The 14,655-nt window shown below is 39.4% G+C and overlaps 2 protein-coding genes across 5 annotated transcripts in view; both read right to left on the bottom strand.

Moving 5' to 3' along the window:
• The window catches only part of med25 (mediator complex subunit 25), a 33,284-nt gene extending 29,145 nt beyond the window's left edge, over window positions 1-4,139 (bottom strand). For 3 of the 4 annotated variants that reach the window (XM_087840045.1, XM_087840047.1, XM_087840046.1), the window contains exons 1-7: window positions 3,981-4,139; window positions 2,064-2,213; window positions 1,937-1,982; window positions 1,583-1,707; window positions 1,390-1,488; window positions 462-582; window positions 167-323 (exon numbers count right to left, since the gene is read on the bottom strand). In XM_087840045.1, the coding sequence (XP_087696171.1) occupies window positions 167-323; window positions 462-582; window positions 1,390-1,488; window positions 1,583-1,707; window positions 1,937-1,982; window positions 2,064-2,209 (694 nt within the window). In that variant the 5' untranslated portion in view covers window positions 2,210-2,213; window positions 3,981-4,139. Of the gene's footprint in view, window positions 1-166; window positions 324-461; window positions 583-1,389; window positions 1,489-1,582; window positions 1,708-1,936; window positions 1,983-2,063; window positions 2,240-3,980 lie in introns of those variants that run through there. The other variant, XM_087840044.1, reaches the window with a different exon arrangement.
• A 6,468-nt stretch (window positions 4,140-10,607) lies between these two features.
• The window catches only part of syt3 (synaptotagmin III), a 48,714-nt gene continuing 44,666 nt past the window's right edge, over window positions 10,608-14,655 (bottom strand). Inside the window, exons 12-13 of the mRNA XM_087840026.1 lie at window positions 13,494-13,587; window positions 10,608-13,021 (exon numbers count right to left, since the gene is read on the bottom strand). Coding sequence (XP_087696152.1) covers window positions 13,498-13,587 — 90 coding nt within the window. The 3' untranslated portion in view covers window positions 10,608-13,021; window positions 13,494-13,497. The remainder of the gene's footprint in view (window positions 13,022-13,493; window positions 13,588-14,655) is intronic.

The raw sequence follows: 14,655 nt of genomic DNA, 5'->3' as shown, positions 1-14,655 counted from the left end.
TTTAACATGAGTCCAAATACCTTTACATATCCCTGTGTATCAAAGAAGACTTAAAATTGAAAATTCATCAAGGCTTATTGTTCCACAACATATCTTTAGTATAAGAGCAAAAAATAAAAACAAAAAAAAACATGTGCTACAAGTGGATGAGGCATAGTTTTCTCACCAGGAAGCGAGATGCCTCTGACTAGGACCATGTGGAAGGGATCTTGACTGTAGTCAGGAAGAGATTCAACTGCCCCCCCTACTGGTGACGCACGTTCAAACAAAGCCCTTAGAGGGGGCAGTTTCCGAGGAGCCACAACAGAGAAATGAATTCCTCTCTAAAAAAAACAAAAAACAACAAATATATATCAAGGTTAATACTATGATTATATCTAACCCAGTAAAAATAACCTTCACCAAAAAAAGCCAGCCTGTCCTCCAAGTATCTACTGAGGACAAAATCTGTGTTTACTTACATCTCTGATGATTTTGACCAGGCTGTCTGCTGTGCAGCCGGTGTAGCTGACACTCTCCACAGCAGGAAGCAGGTAAGGAGGGGAATTACACAGCAGCACGCACACTTTGTGGGTCTGACCTCTGCAGCAGCACACAGAAAGAGGGAGAGACATACAAGTTTAGATTTTCATCACTACTAAGCCAATTCAAAGAAGAAAACGGGCGTTGTTGTAATTGTTTTTCTCTTTTTACTTGAATTTCATGAGATATTAGAAACGTTTTAAAGATGATTTTAGCAAGACGACCCAGTTATTTTGGGGATAAAGGAAGACTTTTATTATAACGATTCAATCATGGTTTTGCCTCTTAAAGAGAACCTATTATACTTTTCCTTTACCATTAATTTGGTGAATGTTCATCTATATAACCAAAGTTACATATGGTTTTGAAAATGAGGTCAGTTTATGTCAGTGTAATTTGTGTGAGGTGAAAGCTCAGATTTTTTCTATTTTTGTCTCATAATAATGTTAATAACAGCAGACATCCTGAATATATTCATCATAGACACCGAGAGCAATGAGGCCCCACCCATTTGCCATTTTAAGCAGGTATTTTGAAGAGGGAGCCAATCAGAGAAAACGGGTTAAAATTACAGGGAATGATGCTAAAACATGTTGTTTCAGAAAGAAGATGAACTGACGGGATCAAATATAAGAAAAATAAGGATTATTGAACTGAGACGAGGCAGCTAAAACAGCTTGTTTGAACTTGCTATTCTAAAAAAGCTACTCTGGTAGGCCCAATACAAACATGGAGCTGGAAAAGAGAAGAATATGTTCTTTTAAGCGAGTGCCAAAATTTGCTTCTCACTGCCTTTTACCAAGTTACCTTGGATGAAAAGATTCTGCCTCTAGGTTTGTTTTATCAATGAAGAAAACACAGGCTTACATCTGCTCCCTCATTTTCTTAAAGTCATCGAAAAGCTGCAAGGCCACAGAAAGTCCCTCTGCAATCAGACTGCAGCTTTCTGCTCCACCTCCCATAAACCTGTGTGGGAAAAAAGGTGTGATTTTCTATGATTTCTCTTCATGATCAGAACAAAGGGGCAGTTTAAAAGGTGTAATAGGGAAATAGTTTTTACTGGATGTTGTCGATCCAGGAGACAAATTCGAAGGCTGAGCTGGTTGGCGCGTGACACTGGACATATGACTCCGGAGCGCAGTCCACTGTGTTGAAGACCACAAGGCCATACTGTGTGCCCCCGTACTAGAAAAAATAAAATAGTAATAATAAATTATCCAAAGAATTCAAAAAACATATTCGAATTTCAGCAAACAGTGACAGGGAATGCAAGCTAAAGCATTAAAAGCAGAGATTAGACCGTCTACAGTGTACCTTGCCTCTTGCCCTATGTCAGCTGGGAAAGGTTTTAGCCCAACCTTAAGTTGGATAAGCGGTTAAAAAGATAGAAAACAGGAGTTACAGCAACACTCACATCTCCACCAAAATCTGTTTCTGCTGGAGGCCCTCCATTAAAATACCTGTGGTGAATGAAATAAAATTAATTCATGGCTACATGACATTAATGAGTTAGGAAATAATGGGTAGCTTTAGATACTCACTCAATAGCTGGAAGTATGTAATTTTTTCTTAAAGATTCAAAGTATGGTCCAAGGTTCGCTGTCCCTTCAATGACAAACACCACATCAGCCACCTGGTTGGGCCCAGGTTTACTGGATGGCTCCATGAGTGCCGAACCTGCCACCATAGATCTAGATACAGAGGAGAAGGTTATCATAGTTAGAAAAAAAAAAGAAACTACAATAAAAACCAAAATTAGGTGTGAAAAATATTTCTTGGTTAAAAGAAATAAAATAAATGTAGTCTGACTGATTTCATCTTTTAATTCTTATTTTTATGTCTATTTAAGCGTTATATGACAGTATGTTTGCACTAAGTACTGCAGCAATTTCCTAATGTTGTAAACCTGCTCAACATTTGGCAATAAAACCCTTTCTGATTCTGATTCTTCATCACCAGCATTGGCAGGATTTGGTACATGTAACTTGAAGCCTCTTACCTACCTTTCTATTTTAATGCATTTCTGATATTCTTAAATCTTGATTCACTAAATATAATTCATAATATAATCATAAAAAGCTATAATTGACATTGAAAATGACAAAACAATTCTAAAAATCACTTTTGTTAAAACGTGGATGAAAGGCCCTTGTGGTCTAAGGAGCTTGGAAAGAAAAGCGTCTGCCCTTGTAGTATTTATGGCATCTATTATGATCTGTACATATACTCTGCAGCACAGTGAGAAGACAGACACATTGGGCTACAATTTAAACCCCTATTCAAAAGTCAGGACAACAGTATCAATCAAGTTGTGCTTGTTTATTTTCCTTTAAAACTAAACAAAAGCAAAAGCATGTTAATTCACTGCACATTTCATATATATTTATTTAGAAAGCATTACATTTTAATTTTTTAATATTGTCTTCTTCTTATTGGAACTACTATCTTTAGTGTCTTGATGCATGCTGAATCATCCAGGTAAGTAAATCCCAAAAAGTTGATTGTGTTCATCTGGACATAGCGTTTTCAGTGGGAAAAACATTTCATCACTCATCAAAGTGACTTCTTCAGTCACAGCTGATGTTGTGTTTGTCAATGAAGAGACAGCGAACCTTGTACCATAACTTTGAATCTTTAAGAAAGAAATATATACTTCCAGCTATTGAGTAAGCTACCCATGGCTTAAACAGTACAGTACTGACCCCACAAACCAATAGTCACCAGTGGTGTTAGTTTTAGTCAATATGCAAATGCACTGTTTATAACCTGACGAAACGTTTCTCCAACTGAAAACGCAAAGTCCATATGAACAGCTTCAAATTTTGGGATACCATCTTTGTTACCTTGTTTAATTTCCTGTTTGATTTCTTACCTTAATTCGAGCTCGATTATCTATGTTATTTGCTTTTTTGCGTTTCTGTTTTGTCAGGTACACAAGTAAATCACTCTGAGCTGAAACACCCCAATGTAAGATAGTGATTTCAGGGACACCCAGCAGCTACAGTACGATGGAAGCATTCGACTTCACCTCTGTGAAGCTGTAACAGTTTTATATTCTTTCTCAAAGAAAAACAAAAACAGCACTTGTGTTTTTCAGTGTAGCACACTTGCGGGAAATGTTTTCTTTTTTGTTTCTTTTTGTTTGTGTGTTTTAAACCGGTGATAAAATATCAGATGTTTGCTGCGATAGCTGTGCGCTCCAGTTTTAAAGGTAGGACCTAAAAACCTAGCTGGTACTCTAGTCGCTAATCATTAATCCATAATTAATATTGCTAATCGACATTATCGCCAAGGGGAGGTTAAACGCAAGTTAAAGAAGTCAACAACAGCTGAAGTGCGCACAGCTTTCGTTTTAGCGTTAGCTAGCATAGCAAACGTCAGTGAGCGATTCAAGCTAATATAGTTCAAATAACCCAATTAACAAGCCTTTTTCAAGCTGTTAAGTGATGTAGACTGACCTGATGGACTGTGGCTGTCCGACGAACCGCTGAACCGGTTGGACCAAACTGTAACTTTAAAAATTAACTTGAATTAGACAGCACAGTTAGCGTGAGCATTTATTGTATTTTTGGCGGAAGTGACGAAACGACACGCCCACAAGAGTCCAAGAATCTAAAAAAAAAAAAACTTTATTAATAACAACAAAGCAGAACATGGCATACATCAGGTTGTCAAGAACACCGAAATGAGTAGAAGGAAAATAAACGAAAACGATACAACTTGGGAATTACCATAAACACAAAATACCAGGGGGTTTCAAGCCGTTCTAACACATAGAATTATAGAAGTATACTAAAATCTTTAAGACGATGACACGGTTTTAAGGTATTTTCAATTCTTGCTGTCCATTATTGAGAAAATATAATGCTTTATTATCAAAAGTAATTCAGTGAAATTTGGCTTACGACTGGAGAACTTGGATGTGTGAATACACTGTCAATATCACTGTAACCAAGCAAAACGTTTTTCGAGCATAACGAAAAATGAGGGTTACCATGATCAGAAACAAAACGTGAAAGTATGCTCTAGAGATGTTTCGTAAACCAGCAATACCAGAATAAATGAACCACTGTTTCAATATCGGTTTCACAAAAAGTAACAATTCACATTAATACCCCTTACAAAGACTAAAACCAACCCCTGATAGTAATGAAAACTAAACTAAATCTAAACATTTCCAAACATTAAAAACTAAACCAAAGCATTGCCAGTTCCCTTAAAACACAAAATAAAAATGAAATAAAAATGAAATCTAATTAATAGAAAATTGTCCATAAAACTGGTTATGGAAAAATCAAGTGTGTGATCATGTATGAGTTGTATAGTTTTAATGTTTTATTTGGGAACAGAATGGTGTGTATGTGTAAGTTTGGTGATGGAGTTTTTATTATGAATGAATGATGAATTTTTATGAATTATTATGTCTATTTTTTATGCTTAATGACAACAGATGGAAATTAGCCCTTGGCTATAATCTGGTATGTTTACATTCATGTAATTTCTTTTTTACATTTATGTTCCTTAACATGCACTGTCCTAAATAAAATAAATAAATAAAATGCAAAACTAATAGCTTTGGTCCTCATCAGTCAAAGATGTTTTTGTGTGTTCCCACATAGCAGATATGTACCTAAATAAGTGGGTCTTTGCAAGCTTAAAGAAGTCCAGTTACCTTGTTGAATTTATTTGTTGTCTTCTTAGGCTTACGGGAGGCCAAGACCCTGATTATATCCAATTTATTTTGAGTTTCTTTTATTTAAATAGCACCAATTCAACAACAGTCAGTTCAAGTGTGTTCTAACACAATATTAGACAGAGAGAATCCCAACATTCAGATGTTCCCCTATGACCAAGAACTTGGTGACAGTGGGAAAGGGGAGCACGGAGAGGTGAGAATAAAAAACAAAAAGGGACAGAAGACAAAGTTATAATAGCGTAATCTGTCCAGGTGTTTTCCTAAATGCTAATTTCATCTAGTTCTATTTTGAATAAGAACAACAACAACATCAAAACAATAACAAAAGAAACAAAACAAAAAGCAGTCAAGCCATCAATTCTTCACACAGTGTTGGTATTTTCTCGCTTCCGAGTGTTTGGGTCACTTCCAGCCCACGCTTAACTTGGTGGAACCCACTTCATGACTTTTTAGACCACGTCTGGCCCATAAACATTTGCCATTGCCATAACTGATGTGTAAGTGCCCAGAGCAGGCCCAGACGTCTCTGCTATCTGGCTGCTTGTAAGCAATTACTGAAAATGAAATGCCCTCAATATATATTGCTCCACATAATGAAGCATGGTGGTGCAGGGTCATCAGTGAATATTGTCTTGGCTCGGACTTCTAAACCTCATCTTTGCTTTTCAGTGTCTGAGTGATGAGGAAAGGCTCCAGTTAGCTTTCCTTAAATCTATCTAATGACCAACCTGAGGCAGCCAGAGGGCCTTTCCCCAAGGGTAAAACTGAAATCTACACAAGAAAAATTCAGACAGCTGACTATTACAGATAACAATGGCAGGTGCATTCAGATGAAATTTCTCGAAGTGCAAAGGACAGGAATCACACATTAATTTGCTTAATGCAAACTTGTGCTCAGTACTGAAGAGACAGAAAGTGAAATCTTTGAGTGTTGCCACAGCAACCCCCCGCCAAAAAACCCAGACTATTTTCTTTTTTGTGTTTCGAAAAGGGTTCTGAGGACAAACGCTGGAGATATCAAGTGCTTTTGATCCAGACGTCCAGCAGATGTCAGCAAATATCTAGTGATGATGAACCGATGATGGTCTTATCAGAGAGCAGGCTACACATTTTAACCTAAAGTTCCTTTAATTTAGTGTCAGACTGTTTATCTATATTCGGTATATGTTTAGAGTAAGTTACATATAGGAAAAGCTACCGAGACAAAATCCATGGTACTGAGAAAAACATCTTCACCACCAAGCATGGTCTGTGATTTTTAGGCTTGACATTCTTAACCTAGTTGTTGCTTTTTTCTGGATTTCATGGTTTCATAACTTCCTTGTTCTATAAAAAGGCTTTCACATTCCCCTTGCAACCTCAGTGCTGGAAACAAGAACATAATTACCACAGCAGCTATCGGCACATTAACTGCTGTCAGATCTGCACAATACACCAGAGGCTAACCTGTAGTTGTAACACATCGGCATGCTGCTTCTGTGGCTCCAACAATAGCATCCCCTTCCCTGTGGTAATGCCAGCCAGTCAGTCAGCTTAGCACAGCATTCAGCAAAGCGCTTCAGAGCTAATCAAGCTCAAACCCTCCCACAGAAACAATGCTCCACATCAATTTAACCTAAATTCTAAGGAGGGCAACAAGCTGTGGGCTCAAGCAGCTTTTCTATTCGGGCGCCAGTAAGCAGGAACACTTCAGGCGACCTAAAGAAAGTTCATCTGAGGGAGGGTTTATGCCCAAGGCTACCCCCTGGATGCAAACATTAGCTCCTCCACAGCGCTTTTTTATTTTGAATGAGCATCATGGCCAAATTAAACTGACAGAATGGATGGTGAATGTTCGTGTGTGTGTGTGTGTGAATGTGCCTGCGTAGGCATCCCTTTACTTTGCAACTCTGATGCTTTCTGCAGCTCAGAGGAATATACAGTGTGTCTCGCTGCTTTGAACTTCAACACACACAATGCCAGCAGTTGCCAAGCAATTACAGAAGGCCCGCTTTCTGTGTATGCCTTTGGAAGACCAGACAGTGTTTTCTTTTTTCTTTTTTCCTCTTATGTTCCTTGTTTGGTCACAGAATGACATAATACAATATGAATCAGAAATATAGTTGGTGCCGTAGCTATCTATGTCTGCAAGGTCCAGGTGGTATGGTAAAGACAATCCGTCTCCTGACATTGGTACCCAGCTGGGATGCTGAGGGCCAGATGGTCGCCTCACAACAGGTAATCACAGCCAGCATGCTGATACAATGGCATCCACACAAATAGGTTACCAGACAAATAGGTTACCAGAGGCGTTTCCATGAGTGTGAAGGGAAAATGGCCAACAGGAAATCGTAATATTTGATCAGAAATAAATCCAATGTAGAAAAATTTGTGTTGAAAACCTTAGGTGTGATTTGTAGGCTTTTGTGCAACCTGAAACAATGTAATACATAAAAAAAATGTGCTGCAAAAGAGCCTGAAAATTCTTCAGCATTGAATAACTGTTTTGCAAAGTGGTGAAGTAGCAATGTCAAAATCTGACTTAAGAAAGGTTTTAGCAATAAATAAGGTGCCTGAAGTAAAGGGAAGGGGCCTTTCCAGAAGCACAGGCATTATATTGTTAGATCACAATTATTCATTAATGTGTAAATCACTTTAAACTATAAAAAACTATTAAAAAACAAAAAATAAAACAAAAACATATAAAAAAGGCAACATTTAAATTTATGTTTTAAAATCATATCTAAAAGCTTTAAAATAAATGACATGGAGAACAAAATGCAATATTTGGATCCAACATATAGTGAGGTGGAGTAACACAGACATATTTAAATGAATGCATTAAAATTGTATTTGTGTCATTAGATAATTAATTCAGTTATATTTTGGTTAGACACACTCTCTGGACACACTCCTGCCCAGAGTATTAGATCTGATAGTATTTTTAAAAATCTTCATAGAAAATTACATTTTTCTGTCAAATCATGGACCAGCAATGAAAAGTAATAAAACAGAGTTTAATTATGGATTTTACCTCCGTTTCTAATCTTGTACAGAACTTCCCGAGCATTCATCATTTAAAGCCATGCATGTGGCAATTTAATGTCAGTGGATGTTTTACATAAGTTTGTGCTCATCAGGTGAATAACAAGTTCCTCCATGGCAGCAGTTTGCAGAGAAGGTCAGATCCTGGGGCTCACTCCTGTATTAATACACTGCTCCCCTGCAGAGGCAGGCTCCTCTAATACCCCTGCTGGCTGAAGTTTCCACTTGCATGCATTCATTGAATTCATTATTTTGAAAGGTTTCGGGTATTATTTATAGTGTTGGAATAAAATGTTAAAAACTGTATACGTGGCATAATAAGTGGTTGGCATACTTTCAAAATGAGAAAGCAAAAGTTGGGCGTCACGTAAAGGTTTCCGGCGCGCTGGAGACACGGGTTTAATGTCGTGGCATAAAGTGAATTTCAACATGTTACATAAAGATTGGGCTCCATGCAGATGGCCCTGTCAAGAAAACTATAAACCCAAAGCATCACCCAGAGTTACTGCATACATTTTAATGATGCAGGCGAATTCATTATCATTATGTTTAATAATCAGATATATTTGCAATAAGGGTTAATGCAATGCTGTCAGCTTTTAGATACCTTTAGATCTGTCCCTCCAGCGTGCTACACACACATACACACTCCCACACCCAGTGTCTCACTTGCTCCCCCCCTCCCTCCTCTCTGCCTCTTTCAGTTCAGTGAACTGAGTGAAATGTCTTTCCGACTAAATGATTTTTTTTTACACGGTGGGAAAGTTGCCATGGAGACAGCACCCCCCCCACCCAGCCCCTCCTCTCATTTTTTGCACAAGAGCGTTGCCCATTAAAGCTGTGCTAACTGGTCGATGTCACGTGTGTGTGTGTTTTTTTGCACTTCTTGAACTGTTAACACTGTCAGTATGCTGCAGGTGCCCCTTTACGAGTGTGTCTATATACAGAACTAGCCTCCTCCACCTCCTCCTGTGTCCAGTTCCACACATCCTGCACGCAGCTATCGCCTCTCTCCTCCAGGTTTTCCCATTTGTGTTCTCCTCCTCCTCCCGTTCTCTTCCTCGCTGGCATTCTGTGGCTCTTCATCCTCCTTCATTTGTTTAATCCCCCCCCCCCTCTAATCCTCCTTCTCTGTCATTCCTCTGCACATCTGAGCTTCCTCTTCCTCCTCACTCTGCTTTCTGCCGAAACACCGGAGGTGCAGCTTGCTGCTGGTGGGCTTTAACGAGGGATAATAACCACATGACAAATGATATGAGTGATTTTTCTAAAAGAAAGGGAGACAAAATAGAAGTAGGAGTGCAGATGTGGGTGCACACGCAGGGCAGGCGACGGTGCTCCACGTTGCATCTAGGCAAAATGTGGCCACAATAAAGAATTCATGACAAAGTGGCTGAATAATTACATGCGACGTAATGCACAGCTGAAAGTCCGAAAACTCAAAAAATAAATAAAAAAAAGTTCAGGGTTCAGGCAGTCTCTATCCAGGTCTTACCTTCTATGCCTGAGGCAAATATACACTGTGGGCATGTGAAATGCTCAGAAGTTTGTGAAGTTTGTATATTATATATAGCACGTAGCACACTGCCTGGCATCTGCGACAGCCCAGTGCATCAAGGGAAGTAAGAAACACGAGGCTGGATGATACATATCCTTTATTTCCATGATCATTACTTCAGCCACACTGTTACTTACACATTCACAGACATCCTGCGACCTGGTACAGCAGTCTCGACTGAAACGATCGCCCTGGCTTAACCTCTCAATCGAAATACTCAGCATTAACCAATAAAAAAGTAAACCTCTTGAATAAATTATATATAAAAAGAACAAATGAAAATCAAAAGGAATACCAATTCGAGAAAGATAAATACAGCATAAACAATCCTTTTTCTTCAGTGTTGTTTTCGACCACAGAGATAAACATCTGCTAGATCTCCTTTTAGTCGTCATTAGTAGTATTAGTATCAAGTTCTTTGTCAGATTTTGCTTAAAGCATCACTTATATAATTTTCATTGCATCAAGTTGACATCATTCATGTTAATATAAGCATGCAAACATGTTTCCCCATGACCATTCGGAACTGCACAAACGAGAGAAGACAGCGAGGGGGGGAATAGGGGGAGGACGGAAAGGGTGGGGTGGGGTTGTCATATGCAGAGAGAAAGAAAGAGGGCAAGATGGGGGGGGGGGGGGGGGGAGTGAGGAAGCTGAAGGAACTGGGGAGGAAAAGGTAGAGCAGGAAAAATGGTTAGGTGATGGAGAGTTGCAGGATGAAAGGTAAGGATTGCTGGAGGAGAAAATGAGTAATCAGACAGACAGAAACAGAAAGGGAGGGGTTTAGATGGGGGGGGGGGGGGGGGGGGGTAGGCGGACAGAGGGAGGAGGGGAATAAGGGAATGTGCTGGCTCCAGTATGAGTTTTGCAATCTATCACAAGGCAGTAACACTAGGGCTAAATAGGGTAGACACAAGCAGAGAGAGAAGGAGAGAGGCTGGGAAAGGAGGAGAGTTTATGGGGCCTCTAGACCGATGGATCAATACCATATCTACTTATACAAGCTGATCAATAACCCCCCATCTGACAAACAACACAAAATACTTTCAGATGTAATTATAACCTCCCGCTACCTTCACTGATCCAAAGGAAAACTAGACCCCCCCCCCATCCCCAAACTGAACGCACAAAACACACACACGTGTGTGTTTGTGCACGTGAGGATGAGACTGAAATGGCAACAATACAAGTAGCTGCAGTGAGGTGTTGTACTGTTTTGCTGAGGTTACAGTGTGGTGACAGACACGGCTTTGAAAAGTCTGTATCGGTTTACACAAGTAGTGCAGATATTTCAAGCGCTCGTTTCTCACAACACCTCCTCCCCGACGTCTCGCCTTTATGGGGATCTAAATTTATCTTGATCTGGTTTTTTTTTCTTCCTTAAACCTTTTATTTTTTGTTGTCTTCCTTCTCTTGAATGTAATCAAAACACACCCAACGATTAAAATGATCAATCCCAGCGCCGTCCTGATTTTCCCTCGGACATACAGTACACAAACTACTGAAAGTACACAATCAACACAGTTACTTACATCAGGCAAAGGGTGAGAGAGGAGAGAAGGGCTGAATGATTGGCAGCTGATTTCAGAGACGACATAGACAATACAAACTAATGTCTATGAAAGACAGTGTTTCCCCACCTAGTGCAATGAGGCACGTATAGTACATACACATTCACTCACTCACACACACACACACACACACACATACACACACAGAAAATAGCTCCTTGTAAAGACACAACACAAAGTTGGCTCCAAGACGCGCTTTTCACAGTCTGTGGATGCCGGGATTCGAGGAGCGAGGGAGGCAAGACAGGAAAAGGACACGGGAGAAGAGGAAAAGGAGGAGGTGAGCACAAAAACGTGTCACACACAAGGTCACAGTGACACGCAGGCATACGCACACGCACAGACACGCACGATACAAAACAAACACGCCCACAAACACAGAAACACACACTAATAAAAGCAACACGGACGTGTGTGTCCTCCTAAAGTCTTGTCGGTGACATGATACGGACTAATAATTTTGTCAATTGAAGCTCGAGGAACAAAAACAACAAAAAAAAAAAACACATTGTCCTGGAATGATTGAAAAATAAATTAGAGTGGTGATATCCGTCAGTGTGGGATACATCCTCCAGCTAGTGCACTCCAAACAGATGCTGGTCCAATCCTAAAGCCAGGATTCGTTGAACCCGTTTTGTCCTACATTAGGAAAAGTCTGGCGATTTGGCCTGAAAGCCAGTGTCGATCAAATAGTTCGCATCATCTCATCCTCAGTGGACCGTAAAAAAAATGGCATGAATAAACTCATTTCCGCATGGTTGCATGTATACTGTTTCACACAAATGACGGAGCAAAATAATTTAAAAAATACCGACGAGCACCATGAGGACTGTGACAGAAAGCATGAGGGAGAGGGACACATTTCAAGGCTATGTAACATGCTTAGACCAATGAGTCTGTCCTCATTTTTCGCTCTTCTGACATCAATAAAGACCACTGGATGCCTCGTCGTCTTTCCTCTGGGGAAAATAAGCGAGTTAACTCTGAAACCAGAGGGTAGGAACCCTGGAGAAGGCGTCCAAAATGGCCGAGAGTATCCACGGTGGATATTTCGTCCTGCTAGTACTACATGAGATGTATTCCTATACAGTACGGCATATACTGTACACTAAAAGAAAAATATTGACATGAGGATTTTCTTCTTTTGTAGTCTGTACAAGGGCATGAACCTTTGGTCCTGTTTGAAATGACCATTCTACGATGGCTTACTTTTGACTTTTTTTAGAGTCACGTCACACTCCTTCTAGATGAAATACTACACTAATCTGAAGCACACATGGACTACTCACATACTACAAACTCTGTATTTGTGTATTTGTCTGTGTGTGTGTGTGTGTGGGTGGGTGTTTCCTCGCTAGATCCCAAAATGTACACCTGATTTCAGCCCACTGTACCGTTAAGTGTCCACATGTGTTTGTAAATGTGTAGTCTGATGCTCAAAAGTGTAGCTTGTGATGGATGGAGTTGATTTTTCCCCCCTCCAGCTCAGTAAAGACAGCACAGGAGTTGAAGGATTCGTTAGCAGGAGCAGAACAGCACTAGCAGTTGGACACTAGCAGTGTCTCCACGTCTCTCTTTCTTTGATGGAGAGAATTATTCACAGATGAGAAGAAAGAAAGCAAAGTCTGGAGCTGTAGAGATGATGACGACCTGAGGAAAGAAGGAATAAGGGGGGAGAAAAAGATTAAGGAAGAGTGTGAGTTAGGGGGAAGGAGGGAAGATATAAACAGCACGCAGTACTGTACGTTTGTAGGGAGGAGGGTTGAGATGCATTATATAACCCATAACATCGAGATTATACACATGCCTCTGCCTTACAGCTCCTCCATCTGACAGCTCCACAGCTTCCACTTTATCACACATTTCCAGTCAGGTCATGCTTTTAAAGACTTGACTAGTTTTCCAGTGTAAATCTGTCTGGAGAAGCATCTGCTGCACATTTTGTAGATATGTACTACACTTTCAGATTAAAAAAATAAAAAGTGCATCCACTTTACAAGCTGAACTCCAGGAGATATTTTATTGCTACCGGAGCGATGACACAAATTACAATATCCTGATGACAAGAAAATAATAGCTCAGAAAGCATGGTGTGGAAAGAACGAAGTCAGGAGAGACTCACAGTTTTAATCGGAGTGGGGACTGTCCACCACGATGTGTGGCTTTGGGGAGGATGTGGTGGAACTCTTTGACACAAATGTACCGATTGCTTTTTCCTGCAAGGAAGAATACGTTGGGCAATTATGTTAATTCTTTGTGACAAAGAAAACACTTTTGATACATTCAGTTAAAAAAAAGAAAAAAGAAAATGTAAATTTTACACATTATGCTGAAGAGCCACGGCTACTAATCTTACTTTGTCTATCATACTTTTAGGTGGAAAGTGTAGTTGCTTATGTGTTATGCACAGAGTTACAGTGCAACGCAGTATTAGGGCAACATTAAGGAAAAAAATTATTAACAGCTGCCACGGCTGACATGCCCTCTGCAAAATGCCACGTGTAGAGTTATTGAAGCGACTTGATCGGCTGTCTTATTGCGTCTTGTGACACAACATACATTCTTTTTATAGCACGAGGGTTGTAAATAGGGATGCAACGATACCAATTTTTTCAAACCGATACGATACCGATACTTGGATCTGAGTACTTGCCGATACAGAGTACAAAAAACGATACTTCTACCACACACACACACACAAATACAATTAATCGGAAGACAGGTTTTATTATATTCCCTGCCGATACAAAATAAAATCTTAATAAAAATGACCACAAAAAAATTTCAAGTAAAAAATAAGCACTTCTGTTAAATTATTGCAGAGTCTCCACAAAGTAATTTTACAAAATATCACTGAACTATTGGCACTGTCTCGAGCTTTCAGAATAATAAATAAACACTTCTGTTTGGAATAAAATAAATACAAATTAGGTTTGAGAATAAATTAAACTTTTAAATTATTGCAGAGTGTCCATATTGTACACAAACAAACAAAATAATTATTATTAAATAAATAATAAAATATAAAAAATTATAAAACATATTATATTATACGTTATTATTATATGTATTATTATACATATAATAATAATTGGCCCCCTAGTGGCCAATCTAAAAAACTACAACAGAAATGACAAGCCACCCTCTGATTAATAAAAATAAGTTGGTATCGGTTCATGGTATCGGTTAACTTTTACGAGTATGAGTACACACACATTTTACAGTATCGGCCCCGATACCCAATACCAGTATCGGTATCGGTGCATCCCTAGTTGTAAACATCG

Source organism: Neolamprologus brichardi, chromosome 4 (genome assembly GCF_056152115.1).
Source record: "Neolamprologus brichardi isolate AB-2024 chromosome 4, ASM5615211v1, whole genome shotgun sequence".
Classification (NCBI taxonomy): Eukaryota; Metazoa; Chordata; class Actinopteri; order Cichliformes; family Cichlidae; genus Neolamprologus; species Neolamprologus brichardi.
This window is presented reverse-complemented; position numbering and strand designations above follow the sequence as displayed.